Source organism: Corvus cornix, chromosome 3 (genome assembly GCF_000738735.6).
Source record: "Corvus cornix cornix isolate S_Up_H32 chromosome 3, ASM73873v5, whole genome shotgun sequence".
Lineage (NCBI taxonomy): Eukaryota > Metazoa > Chordata > Aves > Passeriformes > Corvidae > Corvus > Corvus cornix.
In genome coordinates, this window is record NC_047056.1 from 35,302,700 (window position 1) to 35,322,318 (window position 19,619).

The following is a 19,619-nucleotide window of genomic DNA, read 5'->3' on the forward strand; positions in this document are numbered from 1 at the left end:
ATTGCTCTTGTGTTTGGAGTTTCTAGGCCGTTACTTTCATAGGGAGAACTGGAGTGGAATGAAGTCTTTAGGAAGACAAATACATTCAGAGGAGTCCTTGTGGAAGACCAGTAATCCACTGTTTGTGAGGCAGGACTCCTGTTGCCCTAAGGAAGACTAATGGGTATATTAAATAATGCCTACTTATTGCAGTAAAATAGGATTTAAAATCTGATTGGTAGCTGCTGCTGCACATGAAGTCATTCTTCAGCAAGCGTCTGCAGTGCAGGCCTTGTCTGTTCCCTGGATTAGTTTCACAGAAAAGAAAAACCCTTTAAAATCTCTCCTGTAACTGAGACTAGTGTTTTACACCAAATGAATTGAACATATAGTGCTATTCAGGATATAAATGTGAGCACACATGACTTTAATATTTTTTTAACCTTTCAAATCTTACTAAAATGGAATTAAATTAGAGTGTTGCTGTCAATTTTAAAAATCGTTTGTGTCATTTAGAAAGCTTACCTTTGCAGTTCCAAAATGCAACTGTCATCCAGCTTCATTGATTTCAGACTCCTTATGGTGGCATGCCACTGTAGAAGACTGAGATGAGTCATTTCCCCTGCACATTATAATTCATCACCTTCCACTTCATGCCGTGGTCTCTTTTGTCTGTCAAAGCAAGTCATGCAATCACTGTTGAAAAATAAGAAATCTTGGTATATTATGTGTTTGCACAGTTCTCTCAACATGAAACCACCTTCTCCTCAACGCACATTCTATGGATGCACACAGAAATAATTTTGGAAGTGTTGATACCTTTTCCTTTAAAGAGAAGAACACGTTTTCTACCATGGAGTTAAAAGGAGGCACTGTCATTCAGTCTATACTAGCACGCACCAGAAGCATGGTCCTCAATATTCTGGCAAAGTCACACCATCTCCCTTTATAGCTGATGAAGCAGAGTGAAATTCCAGCATGGACTTTGACTATGTGGGTCTTCATTTAGTTGCGTAGGCATTCAAAGGCAGGATTGGTAGGTTTGAGGAAAGGTAGGTAGGTTCATCTACAGGCTGTCTATAAATAGCAACAGTTAAGGCTCTGAAAAAGTGTAGGGACTGATGATAGAAAAAAGCCTAAGAAAACTTTGTGGGGACTGCAGCAAGAGAACACATCTCAACTCCTCGTTTTTGTGTGTTAGTTCTACAATAGTTAGAGTCCTAACCTTTCAGTCTTATAGCCAAAATTTGAATATTTCATTCCTGTATTTCTGTAAGTAGTCCATACTCAGGGATGTGTGTTCTCAACATGTAAACTCCCTCAGTGTTAATTTTTCCCATTTAAATAAACTAATTTTGTGTTTATTTCTATGTCAAACTGAGGTCAGACAGTAATTGGACACTAATTACACAAAATATTCTTCAGGCAATGCATAATTCCTGGAAGTAGTAAAGTAAAATATAAATTAGGTAACACTCTTCTGTTTCAGTAGCAATTATCTTCCACTGTTACTTTGATTTCCCAACAAATTCCATGGAAAATAAAAGTTATAAAATAAAAGTCCAGGTAATCTTTCTTAGTGCAAAGGAGAGCACATATTAGATTTTTGAGGAATTCTGTAAGACAGAAAATGGATGTCTTATCCTTCTGCAGTGATGTAAAAAGGAATAGCTATTACATAAAAGACCTGAGTTAATGAAATACAACCATGGAAAATTTAGGATGAAGCACGTTTCCTAAAAATTTAAGGCTCAGATCAGAAAAAAAGTACATATTCTAAGTAGAACAAAAATACTAACTCTAAGCACACGTGCAAGATAGTGGAAGTGCTCCTTGAAGAGGTTGGAATTATGATGAACAACTCATGCCAAATAAATATTATCTGTTTTCTCACGGGAGTGATAGTCTTTGGCAGGATCTCTGAAGATTACAATATCTTGGAGTTAGTGCTTACAGTATACCTAGTGCAGTAGAAGCAGATTAGGACTTCACTTGGCTTGACTTGTGAAAAAAAAAAAACAAACCAAAACCAATGTGCTTGAAGCTTGATCATTCTACAGTAATTCCACCTTTGAGATGTCACCGCTACAATTTCATTTTAATGACTTCATGTGTTGTATGTGAATCCTAGATTTGTTTAGAGCAAATATCCAAGTGGTTGATTTGCCTCAATGGACTCACAAGACTATTTTTTTAAACAGGGTTTTCTAGCATCGCAGTGCCCAGTCCCTTCATTTTTATCCAGCTTTTGTGAATCATGATTTAAGTCTAAAAAAAGGAGGGAGGGTTAGTGTGGATCTGTGGAGGCAATATATTCAGAGAATTCCAGTTACTGTTAAGTAACCTAGTTTTCTCCTTCATAAATTTGCCTCCCCAGATCCCCACCCCCGAAGATTAACCAGCAGTAGCAATCCACACCGAGAGGACGGCTGAGGAGTGCTTAATTGTAAAGGTACTGTGAAACAGTTCTCCTGATATGATCTGTCCTCAGCATCAAGAAAATAATGCTGGTAAAGGTATGTAGCTAGCTTTGTGTAGCCATGCTACAAATTTTCAAGAATGGACACCAGCCTAAGCCAAGCTGAAATACTGACATAGTCCTTGTCATGTATTTATTAATATTCTCTGGCAGTTATTAATTTCATCTGAATTAGAGGACTGAAAACTAAAAGTATTTCAACATCGAATGCATTTTCAAAACTTTTTAGAGTAAGAAGATTTTCAGTCCTTACAGTGCATATATCAGTGTGTCCATATGTAAAATAATTTATTGGAAAAACATAAATACCCCAGTTTAAGAGCCTGGAGTTTTTTAAATACCATATATATGATAGAAAAAAAGAAAGTCTTCTTTAAAAAAATAGATCTGGAATTACAATCAAGCTATTAGAAATTCAAGCAGAAGACCCTTTCTAGAGCTAACATGCAATTCATGGAATTGAATTTGGTTTACTTTTCAGGGGTTTTTTTGGCTATATTTTATAACTCCAAATATTTGTAGGTTCATGTGAGGATGTGAGGTAGGAATGTGAGCACTCTGAAATCAGGAGTAAATCATGCATACAATGGTTTGAATTTAGGACAAAGACCTGTGATTCCTATTGAGATGCATTGCCCCTGAGATGCTATACCTGGGAAGGAGAGGTTGTGTTGTATCTGAAATATTCCACAAAGTTACTTTTGCCAAATGCAGACATTGCTAGCATATGGGACAGAATGTTGTTGTCTTGTTTGCGATGTGGGACCTCAACTGTGGTAGATCACATCAGTATGTCAGCTGCTGTTACATGCTGATTTTTGAACATGTTTTATTCCTTCAGCAGCCAGTGACTCAGTTTTACAGGTATCAGACAACCTTTTAAAACTAGAGTTGATGTTAGTGTTGAGAGTAAGATACTTAGTGGAAAAGAGTTTTAAAACACCACATAGTTTGTATGTAACATGCTGTGTAGAGCCTCACCATATCTTGGTAATCATCAGTTCTCAAGACTTTCTTCTACAGAGTGTTGTCCCATCCTCCATATCCCAAAGAGATTCCTCTTTAATGCTGTCATGCTCTTCTGAAATGCTTAATATTTGTTTTATTATAGTCTGCATGTATGAAAGGGTTTGTAAGTGTGTGGAGAAAGCGGGGGAAAGAAATCGTTATATTTAAAAGGAGTTTATGGGCAATGGTGATCAGGCTTAAAAACCTCACCAATATCTGTTTGTTAATAATTCACAAATGGGCTTTTTGGAAGACCAACTAATCTTCAGCTGTTCTTTCTGCTTGTATTTTTTCCAACAGCATCATGTTAAATTGATCCAAATGAATCAAATAACTTGAAATTCCCATATTTATGTCAGCATATAATGTGTTAAATTGTAGCAAACTACAGAACAAAGTTTTGTCTAGTACTGCAGTCTTTAGAGGACTCAAAATCTGTAAGCAATAGCTTTTGCCATTATGATGAGGACTAGTGAAGACTGTGACTGACTGTGAACTACCAACTGGACCTGTTGGTAACTGACTTTGCTGCTGCTTTTGCAGTCGTGGTTGCACATGGCAAAGAAAACTGCATGATCTTGTTGTGTGGGCGGGATTCACTGCTATAAGTACTCGATGCATGTTAGTCCTCAAGTGAGTATTAGTTCTAAGCAGACTATTTAATAACATTGTTGGTTCAGGACAAACAACCTTTCCATGTTTAGTGTCCTAGCCTTCTACTGTACTTAATCTTTCAGCATTTTATGTAGTATTTCAGCTAATGTCGTCACATTAAAAAGATAAATATTTGTAGTAAAAATACACCTCTATGAGCCTGAGGCGTTCAGGAAAACATTCAACTTTTCCTAAAGTCATATCTCGTCAGTATCATTCTGGGATCAACCAATATCCTGCATCGAAACTCTGAGCTTGTCGTGCAAATTGTTTTCTGTGTTGGCACAACCTTATTGACATTTCATGTTTTATAAGAAAAATTAATGAACATGTTTCTACTAACCATGTAGAACTCTACTCTCCACCCAGATATTTCCCTTAGCAGCACAATGAGAGATGTCTTCCCTTTAATTGATTTCCTGTTCATCATTCTGTTTCTCTTTTATTCTTCTACCTCCTATCTACCCATCAGTTTAGTTCCCTATATGTGATGTCACTATAACTAATCACGAAAACAAAAGACTAGCTTATACTATGTGATCAGAAGCTTGATCTCATTCTGTTAGAGTTGCAGTGACATGCAAGTGCATAATGCAGTTCAAACTCTGAATGGTAGTCTTCTTCTCCATTAGCTTTTAAAATGTTTACTATACCCTCATTTCAACCTGTCTGGTTGCCTTGATACACTTTTGAAGCCATTATTAGACCAGTTAAGGCCGTATCTCTTCTCTGCAAATGCATTCCATGATTTTGGATTCAGTTTCCTCATGACATTTATCTAAGCAGAGATGGAAAACACCCTCAAATGAATACCTTCCAACATTTTGTCATAATAAATTTCCTCAGTTCATTGCAGTTGACTGTCATGAACTAGTTCTCCTTGTTCCTCAGTATGTGTCACTTGAAATGCAAAACCTCAGGAAAAAATCTGGTTTTACTTATCTTTTCTTAATGGATTAGTGATTATTTTAGCAATGATTAATTTAAACCAATAGCTAAGGCTATAGAAAAATTGTCAATATGACAGTTGTATACACTGAATTGGATCCATATTTGAATTTTTAGGTTCGCAATCTTTTCAATCTTTTTCTCTTTCTCTTCTTTCTTTCTCCAATTGCTACGCTTTGCTTTGTGACATTGGTGATTCACTTAATTTTCTGAAAAAAATACCTGGCTTAAAATGCTGGACTGTCCTTTTCAACAGGCCTGTGCAGCAGTCATAAACTCTGTGTACCAGATGGTACTTCATTTAGAGTCTGCCTGCAGTTGTCATGTTTTTAATAATGTTTTAATAGGATAAATTTAGATGATTAGATGTAAAATCAGAAAGCAGACCAGAATTCACATTCTTAGTTTCATGACACTACATTTCTTCGTAGAGAATTTTTTTCGAAAACTGTTTAAAATCTACTTCCACCATTTGTACTGTCATACTATCAGAAATTTAAGTGCAATAACGTGTTAATTTCAGTAAAAAGCATCAGAAATGTAATTTTCAGCATTTTATTAGAAAGACAGTGAGCAGACGTCTGTGGAGGTTATTCTGATCACCTCATACATAACATTGACATAACACTAGAAAGTCCATACATTAACAGTTGTCTGCACTGACTTCAACAAACTTTCCCTTTATGTTTGACATAGCCAGAATTTTGATGATTTTTCATACGCTCTTCACTGTCTGTTCCTGAGAGGCAATGGTGATTATTAGTCATCCACCTCAAGGCTCTGAAGAACTTTTCTTTCTTGGCCACTTACAAAGTGAAAATTCTTTCGCGGATAACTCACTATGTAAAGGATTAAGCAAGGAGGATATTGCTTCAAGACTGGATCTCCTGGTTAGTATGTCAGCTGTCTATTTGAGTTTTAAGTATACTTAACGTCATGAGCTACTTGGGATGAGACACTTGGGATGTCTTCCTTCTTGTGTAGCACTGCCCTAGACACCCTGGGCCTTTTAATAAAGCATATTAACTTTAAATGCAACAAACTTGTTTTGCATTTCTGAAAAGCAGTTTCACTAGCCAAATCAGAGCAGAATAGAAGACTGAAAACAAAGTATTTGGCTGTGGGATTCTGAGGCATACCTATTTTGCCATCTTCTATAACTTCCTAGTCAAACCTGGATTTTGCACTTTGATAGCCCTCCTTAGCAGATAATCTGGAGACAAATAAAATGAAGAAATATGCTGACTAAAAAAGAAGTTGTTCTTTTTTCTGGTTTTTTAGATATTTTTTTAAATTGTTATTTCCAGCTCTTCCTTTTACTTTTTTAAGATGCCTGTTTATTTCTCCCATGCTTTTGCATATGTACCTTCCTTTTTCTTCACCTGTGTTCATGATCCTACTGTTTATAGGCAGCCACATAAACATTTCATCTCCCTGACAAAGTATGCTTCTGAAAATGAGTGGCTCTGCTCAGTTCAACCTGTGCAATTCCAGGTTTATTCACTGATCAGTTCTGAGCATCTGCAGGAGATATCATAACTTACATTATATCAAAGATCATAACTGGACATAATTTTTTTGGAGATAACCTAGTGTACTTCTCCGTACATTCTTTATAAAGTTCAAGCCTAGCTTTAAAAATTACAACTACCTTATAAAGTCTTGTGTAATGAAAAGTTCAGTTAAATTTAATTATCACTGTGTGTTGCTAGGGGATAATTCTGTACAAACATCCTAGTATAAAAGCTCAAAAGTGAAAGAAAAATTCTCATTATTTTAACTTGCTTCAAGAAAAGTCTTTGTGTTAAGCATAACTCACTCTTTACCAGAGAAAAATATCAAAGTTTCCTCTGCACTCTAGTGTTTTAAAATCAGCATTAGTGGCTACATATTAAAAAGATTAGTATTCTTGGTAGATTGGCCTGACTTAATCCTCCAAAAATGTGTAAACCCTCATGAAGATCTTTGTATGTGTGTTTCTCTCTAAAGCAAGAACCTGAGATAAGGGTTACTGTTGCTGTGCAAAGGTTAGATATGACTGAGAATAAATGCTTAAATCTTGTGGTATTGATACTCTGCTTCCAGACACAATCTCTAGAGGTTATGAAAGGATCGGGCATTTCTTTTTCTGTATTCTGAATGGCAAAAAAAACCCCACCAAACTTGCACCCTTTTTTCTTCAGACACCAAATTTGCATAAAAGTGAAGAGGTGAGACCCACGACCCTGATTATATTCATCCTATTTAAACTGAACACTGTTGGTTGGGATAATGAAACTCTTATGTTGTATTGCACTTGCATGCCCAAATTCCACTGCAGATGTAGGCAGTGAATTTGCCAGTTTTTTCTGAGGTTTTGGTCTCATTCTGAGACAGTAAGAAACATGCTTTCTTTACCAGATGAGCATTAACTTGGTAGAATAGATAAGGAAACACTTAGCTTAGCCACATCTGGTTAAGTCTATATTTTGCAGTCTTAAATGCAACATTACAAAAACAGACGAGGAAGTATTTAAGTAAAGCAAAGATTCCTTCTGTAATTTTCCTTCAGTAAATTACCATGTTAGAGAATAAGCCAATGTTAATAACTGATCTTTGCTTTGGAAAAACTGTGTCCCTAAATGTTCATCCCCCTAAAGGAAAGTGGTCTTCAGGGCTCAAATGAGGAGCACATCTGGAAGAATACTCTTCAGCTGACCTCTGTATTACCAATACTTTATAGTGGTGTGGATGTTTCAGCTAGAGATCAGCCATCCTTTAAATATCACTCTTAAAGTCAGGCCTTTGGATATCACCCATCATATTCTTCTATCGAAGAATCTTAATTATATTTCCCCCTTTTCCTATTTTGATTTTGATTTCACTTTGGCTATTGTAATAATGGGCATTTCTTTCCCTTGTGTTTTGCATCACTAGTGTAAAAAACCCCATAATTTTCTGTTTCCTCTCACCTCTGCAGCCAATAAAAGAACGTTGTATCCCACAATATGTTAAGAGTAGTCTTTTTGGCATTTCTTTGGCATTTCTTCTTTCAAGAAGAGTGAGAAGAAACTGATTAATCTCAAAATAGTAAATTGCAATGAGAGTGAATATAATGACCATTATTTATCTCTGTACCGGAAAAATTGAGATGCCAACAGTTCTACATCTTCCTTATACCATAAAAGGCAGATGAAACTTGGTACTGGACTTCAAGAGACAGATCTTTTAGTCTAGCATCTCTAAGCTTAGATCACATCTTAGGGTATCACAGTTATATTTTTTAAAAGCAGGTCTAAATCAAGTTGACAGCAAACAGCATAAAGAATAAAAGATTTTAATATATCCCACCCTTTAAGTTCTATTTAAAATAAGCAGAGGAGAAATAAAGATGATCTATATTGAACAAAAGCCTATTAAACCCATATAATGTGTGGCAAGTATGTGTTATTTTAGATATATTATTAAAAGCCAATGGAGTCATGGATGTTGGACTTGGCTGTTCATCTGTTCATAAAATCATGTTAGTTTGTGGTACCAGGTGGTACTCCCCAAGTTGCTGACAGGAACTGAAGAATCCTGTAGTGTCTACTCATACAGTTTGGGTCATTACTGAAGAATTCTGTCAAATATTTTAAAAATAGGACAGTCTGAAGGTAAGGCCTAGCACTATTAAGAAAGTTACAAAGTAAAAGGGAGCAGGTTTGGTCTGCTGAGGATGTGTTTGATATAAACAGTTTTCATATTGTGATAAACTGCGTGTGTCCTTTGCAGGAGAGGAGCTGTGCACCGGCCTCATTTCAGGCTGTTCCTTGGACTGTTCCTTCGGCTTCCAGACTGACGCCCACAACTGTGAGATCTGTCAGTGCCGGCCGCGGCCCAAGAAGTGCAAACCCATTGTATGTGACAAGTACTGTCCCTTTGGATACTTGTACGTATTCTCATCCTGAAAGCACACTTAAAGCACTCCCTGTGTGTACTGAAAATATGCAGAAATCCAGGAATATGTTCTTGTGTTTCCTTTGTGGCAAAGCGGGGGGAAGGGTGGGAAAATACAATGGTGTTATGGATGTGAGAGTGCAGTATTCTTCAAAATGGATTTTGATCAACAGATTTGGAAACAGCAGCTCAAAAACCAGCAGATTATGAAGGCAAAGCAGTGCTTAAATTTTTTTGAAGAATTTGACAAACAAGATGGGAAAGCTACTTACAAGTAATATCTCTTGCACGTAGCTTTTTGAAATTCTGTTGGCATGCTTTGATAACCTTTCATTTTATAGCCCATTTATTTTCTTCAAGTTATTATCTAGTATTTCAAGTTTCTTTTAATGTTGATATGACAGCAGACTAGTCTTAGTGAGACATTTCTGGTAATTACAGGATTTGTGAAGAGCAGTACTATATCTTATCTACGTTTTTGTAAATGCGTTCAAAATCTGTATTTGTGGTGGACTTCTTTCTCCATATTTGTGGTATTTATTCAATTGTGGAACAGGTGATGAAAACTGAGCAGGTCTTTTGTTACAGAAATTTCTTAGTAATTGGTTCTGGTGGCATCTATATATATATTTTACCATATGTTTTATTTTTTATTGGTTCATTCCGTGTTACTGCCTGCTTTTCATAATAGTTTAATTTCTACCTCATGACAGCAGATCTTCAGATAACATTCATATGTAATTTTTTTTAAATTATTTTTAATGAAATTTACTATACTTGCAATTCCTAGTGTTTGATAATAATACTCCTTAAATTTCTGGTTCATTCTAGGGTTCTCTTTGACCCTTGTTCATAAATGTTGCAGGTTTTTTAATAGCCATCTTTACTGTGGTGTGTCCTCTTAGTATACTGAGTAGTAAATGAGACAGGAAAACAAAGAATTTTAAATTAAGGAGATAATAAAATTATCTTCAGGCATGTTGACTTCAGGGGTGGCTGAGAGTTATTTTCAGTTTTGCAAGTGGGAGAAAGTAGAACCAGAGGGAAGTCACAGAAAAGGAAGAGCAGTAAGTTTTAGTCTGTATATACCACATAGTTAATATATTGACCTACAAAGGAAAATTGGAATTTACGTATATGGGGTTTGTACTTAGATAAGCTAAAACACACTCTCCTTCCTTTATTTTTTTTTTATTAAAGTGTGTGCAAAGCAGTTTTATTAGAAAATCTATGTGAACTAAGTAGCAAAAGCATTTTACAAATAACAGCACATTTTAATGGGCATAGTATGGTAGATGTAGGATTAAGATGTTTTAAGAACAAGTTGATTTCAAGCTGATGCCAGTGTTTTCAAGAACCCTGTCTTTGGGATGATCTTTCCCATACATTTTTGTGCACCTGAAAACAGATGAACTTTAAACCTTTTTAAGCTATTTGGAAAATAGCTCTCAATTTAAATTCTGGGTTTACATGTACATGTACATGGCTGGTATTTTTAAGTGATGAATGTTTAATAAAGCTTTCAGATAATTCAATTTTTTAGAAATTGGAAATGAGCACTCTAATCCTGTCATTCTCTGCAAAATACGTGAATAATTACACTGAATGAAATTAGCAACATTTAAAGATAACTATGTATGGAACTGTTTGTAGTATAAAGGGCTAAAGTTGTAGCAAGAACTACTTTAGGATCATTTCACTTCGAGTTTTACCTTGGTGTGAAAATTATTTAGAGTTGTGGTTGTATAGTGTATTTGTTCAGTTTACTGCTACTGTGCCAAATTCCTTTTTAAAATACCATGTATTTGACTTCCATGCATGTTATGATCATTAAAAACATGGGATGTGATGGAGGACAAATCTCTATTTTAATGTAACTACTTAGTCACAAATAAGACAAAAAGAAGGAAATATTACAAGAAAAGTATATTAGAGAGTGAACAGTTAAGGAGTAATCATCATATTTGTGATTTCTTTTTTTAAGACTGTTAAAAGTTAGTAATTAGAAATACTGAGTTTTGCATCTTTAAAGAAACCAGAACCTTTTCATAACTGTCTGAAAAAATCTGCTAAAAAAAGCTCACTGCTTGAAAGCTCTACACATTAATGGAAAGAAGCATTCCTTGTGATGGGATAGGCATACAGAAAGTCTTTCATTCTCCACTCTACTGTAAGACAATTTTTTATTCTCAGCCTTTTAACTAAAAATTAAATAAAGTTTTCTACAACTTGAAGCTGGGCTTTCTAGAGATTTACATAATTTATTTCTCCTCTGTCCTCCTAGGTCATGTTCTATAACTTCCCATGTCTTTTCTTTGTTTAGCACGTCTGTGCCTAAAGTTTGAATAGTATTATCTCCCTTTCTGAAAAAAGACAAGGAAACATTCAGCATAGGATTCACAGAATGGAGGGAGCACATGCCAGGGATGGAGACTTGTACAGCCCATAAAACCACTGAATCGAAGGGTGACACTTAACAATAATTTTCTTTGCTCGTCAGTCACTTCCTTAGGGGGATGCTCTTATTTTAAAGATGTAGATATTTAAAGTGACTTGCTTACCTTTTACAAATTATTTTGGTCATCTAGGAAGAACAAGCATGGCTGTGAAATCTGTCGGTGTAAGAAGTGCCCCAACCTACCTTGTGGTAAAATCTGTCCATTGGGCTTCCAGCAGAACAGTCATGGCTGTGTTATCTGCAAGTGCAGAGGTATGTGCCGGTGCATTACCACCTCTAACTACAACTTGTTTTCAAAGCAGGTGGAAACCAGAGTAAAAGAAAAGCAATACTGCACAGAATACTTACAAATTAAAAATATGGTAACTGGGGAGGAGTTGGTTCAACATTGCTCAGAGGAATGTATTGTTTTGGTGGTGATTGTTATCTGTTCATCTTTGCTTCAACAGAAAGCTTCAGCTCTGCTTTCATCTCCCACTACAAAGGCACAAAAAGTTTGTTATCATTAATAAAAATGGTATCAGGCTCTTAATAAGCAACTACTAATAATAAGCTAGTTGAGGGTATTTTTTCAGTAGTAATGTTCACCTTGGCTTCTTCACCATTGTCTTTTCTTTACAAACGAGTGTTGGATTTGTTAGATGTCCAGTATATCACCTAAAATTGGAGTGCTGTTTCTTGGATGCTTTTCAGGCAATCTTAATGAACAATGAGTAGAGAGAACAGTTACCCAGGAGAAAGGTCTTGGTATTCTTAAGCTAAAAAATTCACACATGCCACATGCCAAACGTGTAACCACCACGTTCAAGGTGGATATTGAGATCAGATGTTCACTTGTTGTCTGCCTTATACTTGTGCTGCTTTTAGCATGTCTCGTTTTTATGATATTTTCAAATTGTGTTTTATATTACTCTGGGTATCAGACTTCCTTCATTGCTCATCTCCATGTGTTTCATTGACATAAGCTGCAATATATGACTTTTACTAGAAATTAAAATTCTAAATATTAAATAAGAAAGGGTAGATGTTGAATGGTGTCCCATGGAGTTAATTCTTATCACTCAGCTTGTCATTTGTCTCCATGTTCACAATCAGAACACTTTTCCTGATTGTCATAATGCTGTGACTAAATACATGCCAAGTGTTCCCTTAGATGTACCATAATTGCCTCCCAGACTATAAACTTTGGTCACTAATTACGTGTATGCACACTTTTAAGTGTTCACCCTAACAAGTATGGAATTTAAAACATGCACAATTATTTAGTGAAATTAACTTGATCCCTCTCTAAGTAGTCTTTATTGTTGTCATGATCACAAAGATACCAAGCCATGAGCATATCACTTCAACATCACTTCATTAGCAGTTTGTCAAAGAATGATTAGAACAATCACCAGTATGTTATGGGGAAAATGTGAGTCCTTGTTAAAATTTTGACCCAGAATCCCTAACTAAGAGGAAGGGATGGGTAAATCCTCTGCCTGTGAATTAGCTCCACTTTCTAAATTGCTTCTGCCAGAAATAGCTTATGCTAGGATTAATAGATGTAGAACCATAGAAGCACAGGCTGGAGTAGTACTCTGAAAAACTGAGTCCACTTCTTTGCTCTTGCATAGAATAGAGTGTATCTGGATAATCCTTGACAGATGTTTGTCTAAAATTTGATTTATTAAGAATCTCCACTTTCAAAAGACATAAAAAACTAGAACAAAACAGAAAGAGAAAAAACCAAACCTTTCTAAAATAGTGTTTACCTGTGGTTAGAAACATATGACATTTAAAAATGAATTTTCTAAAATTTCTGTCTCCCTTTATACACATTGAACTGGTTACTTCTTGTCCTGAGCTTAGCAGATGTATGTAGCAGCTGAGCCCCATTCCCTTTAGAATTCTTGCAATATTCAAGGGGTTGCAACTGGAGACTGATAAACATTTTTTTGGGCAGGAAATGGGTTTCTAAGTCAAACAAACCCACTTACTGTGATTTCTCATCACTGTTCAAAAATTTGATATTGTACTTTAGCCATAGTAAAATCTTCAGACTAGCAGAGGTAGTAGTGCTGTATTTAAATTTACAGTGCTCCTGTACTTGTATCTTATATTGAACTTGCCTTTTTTGCAGTGGTATCACATTATAGACTTCTTTTCCTTGTGAACTACTGCATCTCAGATCATTTCAACCATACCTCTAGTTAGCCAGTTACTCCCATTTTGTATTTACACATCAGATTTTTTCAAGTATTAGCTTTGTACTTACTGTTTTCACTTTTCAATTTTTAATTACAATCTCAGTTTGTGAACTTAATTTTGAATAGCTGCCTATGTATGTTTCTCCAAATTTTGGAGTGTACTTCAGAATATTTCAGGAAAAAAAGTCTGATTGCTTCAGATACCCTTTTCCCTTCCTAAATAAATGGAGTCTTACTCTATAGGATTTCTGAGTGTCAATAATCATTTTAATATAGAGCAGTATTTCAGTGACATTAATTCACATCATAATTTAAATATTCTCATACTAAAGTATGAAAGTGTAGTAACTGAAGTTTTTTTCTTAGTATTTCTGTTCATGCAATAGGATGAAGTCTGTTCTAAGAAGTATTTTATCCTTAAGCAGCATTTCTGTTTAGTTCACAGAATGGTATACTAATGTAACTTCTGTGTATTGACTTTCTATTCTGATAATGTGCCTCAAACTAGCTTGTACCATCTGCTTGTGAGATCATCTTTGATAGATCTGCCACAGCTGAAGAAGTGCTGACCTACATGCTAGTGTGCAAAAAAAACCCAAAAAACCACACCTCAACCAACCAAAAAACTAACAAGCAAAAAAAACCTGAACACTTACTAAAATTACATGTAAACATTACTACTTCTCTTACATGATCCTTTTCCAAAAGTAAATGAAATTAAGATCTTAGTACAAATAACCTTATATGTGTGTGTGTGTGTGTGTCAGCAGAATATGGTTGACATACCACTGAAAAGGAGTCACTTCACTGACAAACTGATCCTACATCCTTCATCATAATAGTGATGTGGATGAGGGAGTGTTTGGCTCTAAATTCACTCTGCTGATTAACAAAGAATATATTGAGGCTGAATCCTGCAGCACTTAAATACCCCTCAAGATACAAATGAAACTTTATCCTCTCTAGACCAACTGCTTGTTTGTGGTGACAGAGTGCAAGTAATGCCACAGTCTAAGCTACTGTATTCTCCTCTCAGTAAAAGCTAAAAGAAATGAGAGATGAAATTCCCGTAATTCTCTTCCAAATGTCTCATTTTTCATAGTAATGTAAACAAATAATTTCTCACAGGAAGTACTTTATGTAATATTTCCAGTATCTACCATTACCCTGTTAGCACCTGATTGCAATTTTTTATTATTCGTAAGACCATCCATAGCTTATTTAAATGTTTTTATATTCTACTTGCTATCAGATACATTATAGATAATCTAATGTGCTATGGTATTTAAGTATTTCATTTTAAATATGCTTCAAGCTTTCTGCTATTTCCCTCCATTGCATTTCTCCTTTTTTCTTACATTATTTAGATGCTACTGCATTTCTGGTTGATTAAAAAAAGTATAGGTTCAACAGAAGGAAGTGATTCTATTTTCCAAGGAAATACGTTCTACTACATCCTAGTGTGCCTTCAGTATACCTTCTAGTTGTTTCCTGTGTGTTGTTACTTTATTTCTAAGTGTAAATGAAAGAACTGTTATTCACTTGGCTTTATATGTGCTTTAAAAATAAATGCAATCCAGACACGAAGTTGGTATTTCTTCCTCAGCAACAGATGCTTATCAGGACACCTCATTTTTCTGTGATTTTTTGCAGAGGCAACAGCTTCTCTTATGCCTCCCATTAAAACAGGCTCTTGCCTGTCCATGGATGGGCGCCGGCATGAGAATGAGGAGAGCTGGCACGATGGCTGCAGGGAATGTTACTGTCATAATGGACGGGAAATGTGTGCCTTGATCACCTGCCCTGTTCCCAATTGTGGTAACCCCACCATACATCCAGGGCAGTGTTGTCCATCGTGTCCAGGTAACACATGATTTCTTCTACATGCTCTGGAATTGAGTTTCATTTTTCTCGTGTTCTGTTTCTTAATACATGAAAATAATCTCATGCATACTTCAGTAGCAGGCATAGATGAAGGTTTCTGTGCCCAAATGTAACGTGGTGAGTTGCTGTCATTAAGTTCTCAGCTGTGGAAAATGGGAACTTAAATATTTAAAACATATGCATGTTGTGGGTCCTAACATGTTAATCTTTGACACACTGGAATCTTTAAAGTAGTAAAAGTAAGTAAAAGTTTCTAGTCTGTTACCTATAAGAGCAAGTATTGTAATAAGCCATTATATTTTCATTTTCTGATTTTAAAGTGGAGTTTTATTAAAATGTATCTCCTGATGTATGTTTTACAACCCCTCAAAGATGTACACAAACAGATGTCTTAAGTAATCGAACATTATGATTCTGTGTTCTGAGGGAAAGCTCCTATGCCACCAGCAGTAGATTACTTTAATACTTTCAGTGGGAATGCCAAGTACAGTTCATGTTGCATTCCAATATAATTTTAACAAGTGTTAATATGAAAAACATCTACGAAAAAGTATGGGTGGAGTGTAAGATTAATGCCCTCTGTTTTCAGAATTATTCCTACAGTATTTCATGTGCTAAGTAGATTAATTTGTAATACAGTGATATTGTCTATGACTTTATTGGAACTCATGTTAGGAGTAAGAACAATGAGGCTCATGAAACGTCTATAAATAGCAGAACAGTAAGACAGTACTAGCAGGATATAAGCAATTATGAACTGTTTCAAATTCTTTCTAAAGAACAGGAAATCCTAGGGGCAAAATAAGCAGCCAGATCCTCTTTCTGAAAGTGACAGAGAAGGGTGCTACATCCTCCCTGTGACCTAAGATAACCGATCTCTTTAGATTGCTTAGACACAGAGTGATCTCCAATCCGGTCACACCTTGTAGTAACTGGAAAAACATAAGTCCCCAAAAAGATGCAATATTCCAAAGGGTCTATCTCTCTTTCGGCCTTTCCACAATGATTTGTGTAGTATTGTAGGGGATGGAATATGTCATGTGGATGGGGGCAGGATAACATGTCAGTCTTGCCTTAGATAAACAAACAAGATTCAACATTTACAATGTGTGGTGGTTGTTCCAATTCCAGCAATTCTGTTGTTAGGTCCCCAAGAGTCATCCCGGACTTCGTTCTACTGTCAGCATACTCGTGAATTTTTGAATGCTAAAATGTTCCTTATAACCCTATTTCTATATATTAAAAGGTTTATATGGATCATCACAATGCTTGTGGAAATCTCCAGGTTTCCTTTCAGGTTTAGAAAGCACGAATTGTTAGTGTTCTGCAGAACCATGCTATTCAGAAAGTGTGTATTTGTTTGACCAGTTGCTTGTTCAGGTATAGAGTAGTTGCACATTTGTAGCACTTCAGTTGCAGAGATACATCATTGTCAATGATGCAGTAGGCAATATATACAGCAGTACTATCTGGTTATGCTTTTTTGATCAGGAATAGTAACGAGCTGTAGCAAAACAGGCCTGTGACTTTGCAGAGACCTAAATGCAAAGGAGATGGCTCAGAAAATTTCCAGAAAAAAATCAGTATTGCCTTTTCCATGGTGAGTTAGGATGCCATTGCATAATGTGATAGATATAGTGTTCCAGCTGAAATAAAAATCTAACAGTGACAAGGCAGCAGACTTGCAATCTCATTTCAGGTAAATGCAGAATCACATATGTGCTTCATAAGTGTAAGCAACTGGAAAAGCATAGCATAAGCAAATCAGTGAAAGAGAAAATAATTCCCTGAAAGAAAAGCACAGGTACTTTGTGAATAGAGTAAGATCAGCCAGAGTAAGCCTCCTTGAGTTCTACTGATCATTCTCCAGAAATGAAAACAAATGAGTGGTGGTTCTTCTATGTGGCAGTGTCCTTGAGCAAAGGGCACAAACGCCGTTCTCCAGACAGGAACACCAGTGCTAGGAGCACGAAGAGAAGCCATAAGCACTTTGAGAGCCTTGCCCTGCCTAAATGACTAGAGGAGCTGCTGTACACTTAATTTTCCTCCCCTTAACCGAGATATTTGGGTTAGGATGATGTTCATACTAGGCATCATTATAATGAAGTAGGAGAGAGGCACCTTCCAAAAGTGGTTTAGACATGTAGCATAGTTAGCAGGCAGTCTAGTTCTCCTCCATTCATAGCATAGGAAAAACTGAGGCAGTTTGGTTCTTAACAGAGGCACCTAACTTAGCTGTCTAATGTTAAATGGGTTGAATTCAGGGCAAAGGACATCACTTATAAGCCTGAAGCTTCACTTTATAGCTCGTAGCTTTCAAACTCATGGCTTCTGAAGCTGAATAAAACATGCTGTGTGAGACATCTTGGTATCTTTGCATAGTGCATGGAGAAAGCTGGTGGACTCTCTCTAGGTAGAAAACAACCAGCATGGTAAGCAGGCAACTATTATTGCCCACATTGCCCCTAGTGTGGGACAGGCTTCAAAGGATTTTAAGCAGGCTGAGGAGGGTGGCATAACCTTTTCTTGATGGTAAGTGCTTAAACACTCAAGGTACCAAACACCAAGAGGTGAAGAGTTTCCCCATTTTTTTTAATACCCCAGAGGCTGGAGGACACTCATGCTGAACAAGGGAAACAGGTTCAGTTCCTTCCTTAATATGAAAGAGGTCAAACTTGTTTTCTAAACCGCTGGGGTGAATCTTTTAGCCAGGGCTGCAGAGGTGATGTAATTAATTGTTTGAAAAGAAAGTATGGTTCATTTGGTGAGATGCAATTACTGGAAGAATGAGCCTACACACTGTGGCATTTCTTTGGATCCAGTTTTTTTTCAAAGATGGCAGATTTTTTTTTTTAATGGAACAGTGATGAAGTACTTCCACTGATGTTAAATGTTTATATGTTTTTAGGGGGCTGGAGGAGGGATTCTGTGTTTTGCTTTTTCTTTTCTGGTGGGTTGGGATTTGTTTCTTTAGGGTTTTGAGGGGGCTTGTTTCATTGGTTTTTTAATGTAACATCAAACAACACAGATGATATAGACACATACCTGTTGAGAAAATTAACTTGTACCTGGACTTCCTAAATCCCAGAGGAGAAGCTTACTTATCCATCCTGTCAGGAATTGTAGCTGCAGTTTATATTTAGCAGTTAAGAAACTGTCTGATCATTAGAATTTTTCAGAAAATCACAGGTTAGTTTGATTTTTTTCTGAAATGCCAAGAATACTTGAAGTTATCTCTGATTTATATTAACTAGTCTTTATTCAGACTGATTCTCAAATTGTTTCTTGTTTATATATTTTCCATTTTTCATGAGATGCAGGTGCTATAAAGTCAAAAGAGCTTCATTAAGAATAATATATATATGTATTTTCAATAATAACAGAAATTCTTCATCTTGTGTACAGTTGTTAGTTATAAGTTTCACAGTTTATTTTGCCTGTCTTCCAATTCTGTTTTTCCCAGATGAAATAATCGTGCAAAAGCCAGAGCTCACTAGTCCATCAATCTGTCATGCTCCTGGTGGGGAATACTTCGTAGAAGGAGAGACGTGGAACATTGATTCTTGCACACAATGCACATGCCACACTGGACGTGTCCTGTGTGAGACTGAAGTCTGTCCACCTCTTCTTTGTCAAAACCCCACCCGCACACAGGACTCCTGCTGTCCACAGTGCCCAGGTATGTGCTGACATCCAGCTTTCATCAGAACCCTTCCTTGATCTGAGGATGTCTGAGCTTTCAGTATGAGAATGCTTCAGTGGGTGCTCCGGTGGTTGTTGTGGTGCCTTTGTTCTTCAGCAGTTGGGAATGACAGCCTGCAGTCCTCTAATTCAAATGCAGAACTCGACTTGTGTGCAAGAGAGATTTTATGTGCAAAGACGAGTTGTGGCCCTGAACTTTGAAAATCTTTGAAGGCAATCTAATAATGTAGGGGTTGTGTGAGAACCAGAATCCTTGGAAGGTTTATGAAATATGTACTTATTTATGGAGACATGCAGGATTAGAGAAATGTTGAAAGCAGTCAAAGTTTTAGGTACATACAGGCTTGTTTCTTTTCTTTCTACATGCTTTGGTTTCTATGAACCTTTTTATTACTATCTT

At 36.3% G+C, this 19,619-nt stretch overlaps 1 protein-coding gene across 3 annotated transcripts in view; it reads left to right on the forward strand.

The window, feature by feature from the left end:
- Positions 1 to 19,619, forward strand: part of CRIM1 (cysteine rich transmembrane BMP regulator 1) — a 175,625-nt gene that overhangs the window by 143,845 nt on the left and 12,161 nt on the right. For all 3 annotated transcript variants that reach the window (XM_039568479.1, XM_039568481.1, XM_039568480.1), the window contains exons 9-12: positions 8,822 to 8,978; positions 11,575 to 11,696; positions 15,287 to 15,496; positions 18,981 to 19,196. In XM_039568479.1, coding sequence (XP_039424413.1) covers positions 8,822 to 8,978; positions 11,575 to 11,696; positions 15,287 to 15,496; positions 18,981 to 19,196 — 705 coding nt within the window. The remainder of the gene's footprint in view (positions 1 to 8,821; positions 8,979 to 11,574; positions 11,697 to 15,286; positions 15,497 to 18,980; positions 19,197 to 19,619) is intronic.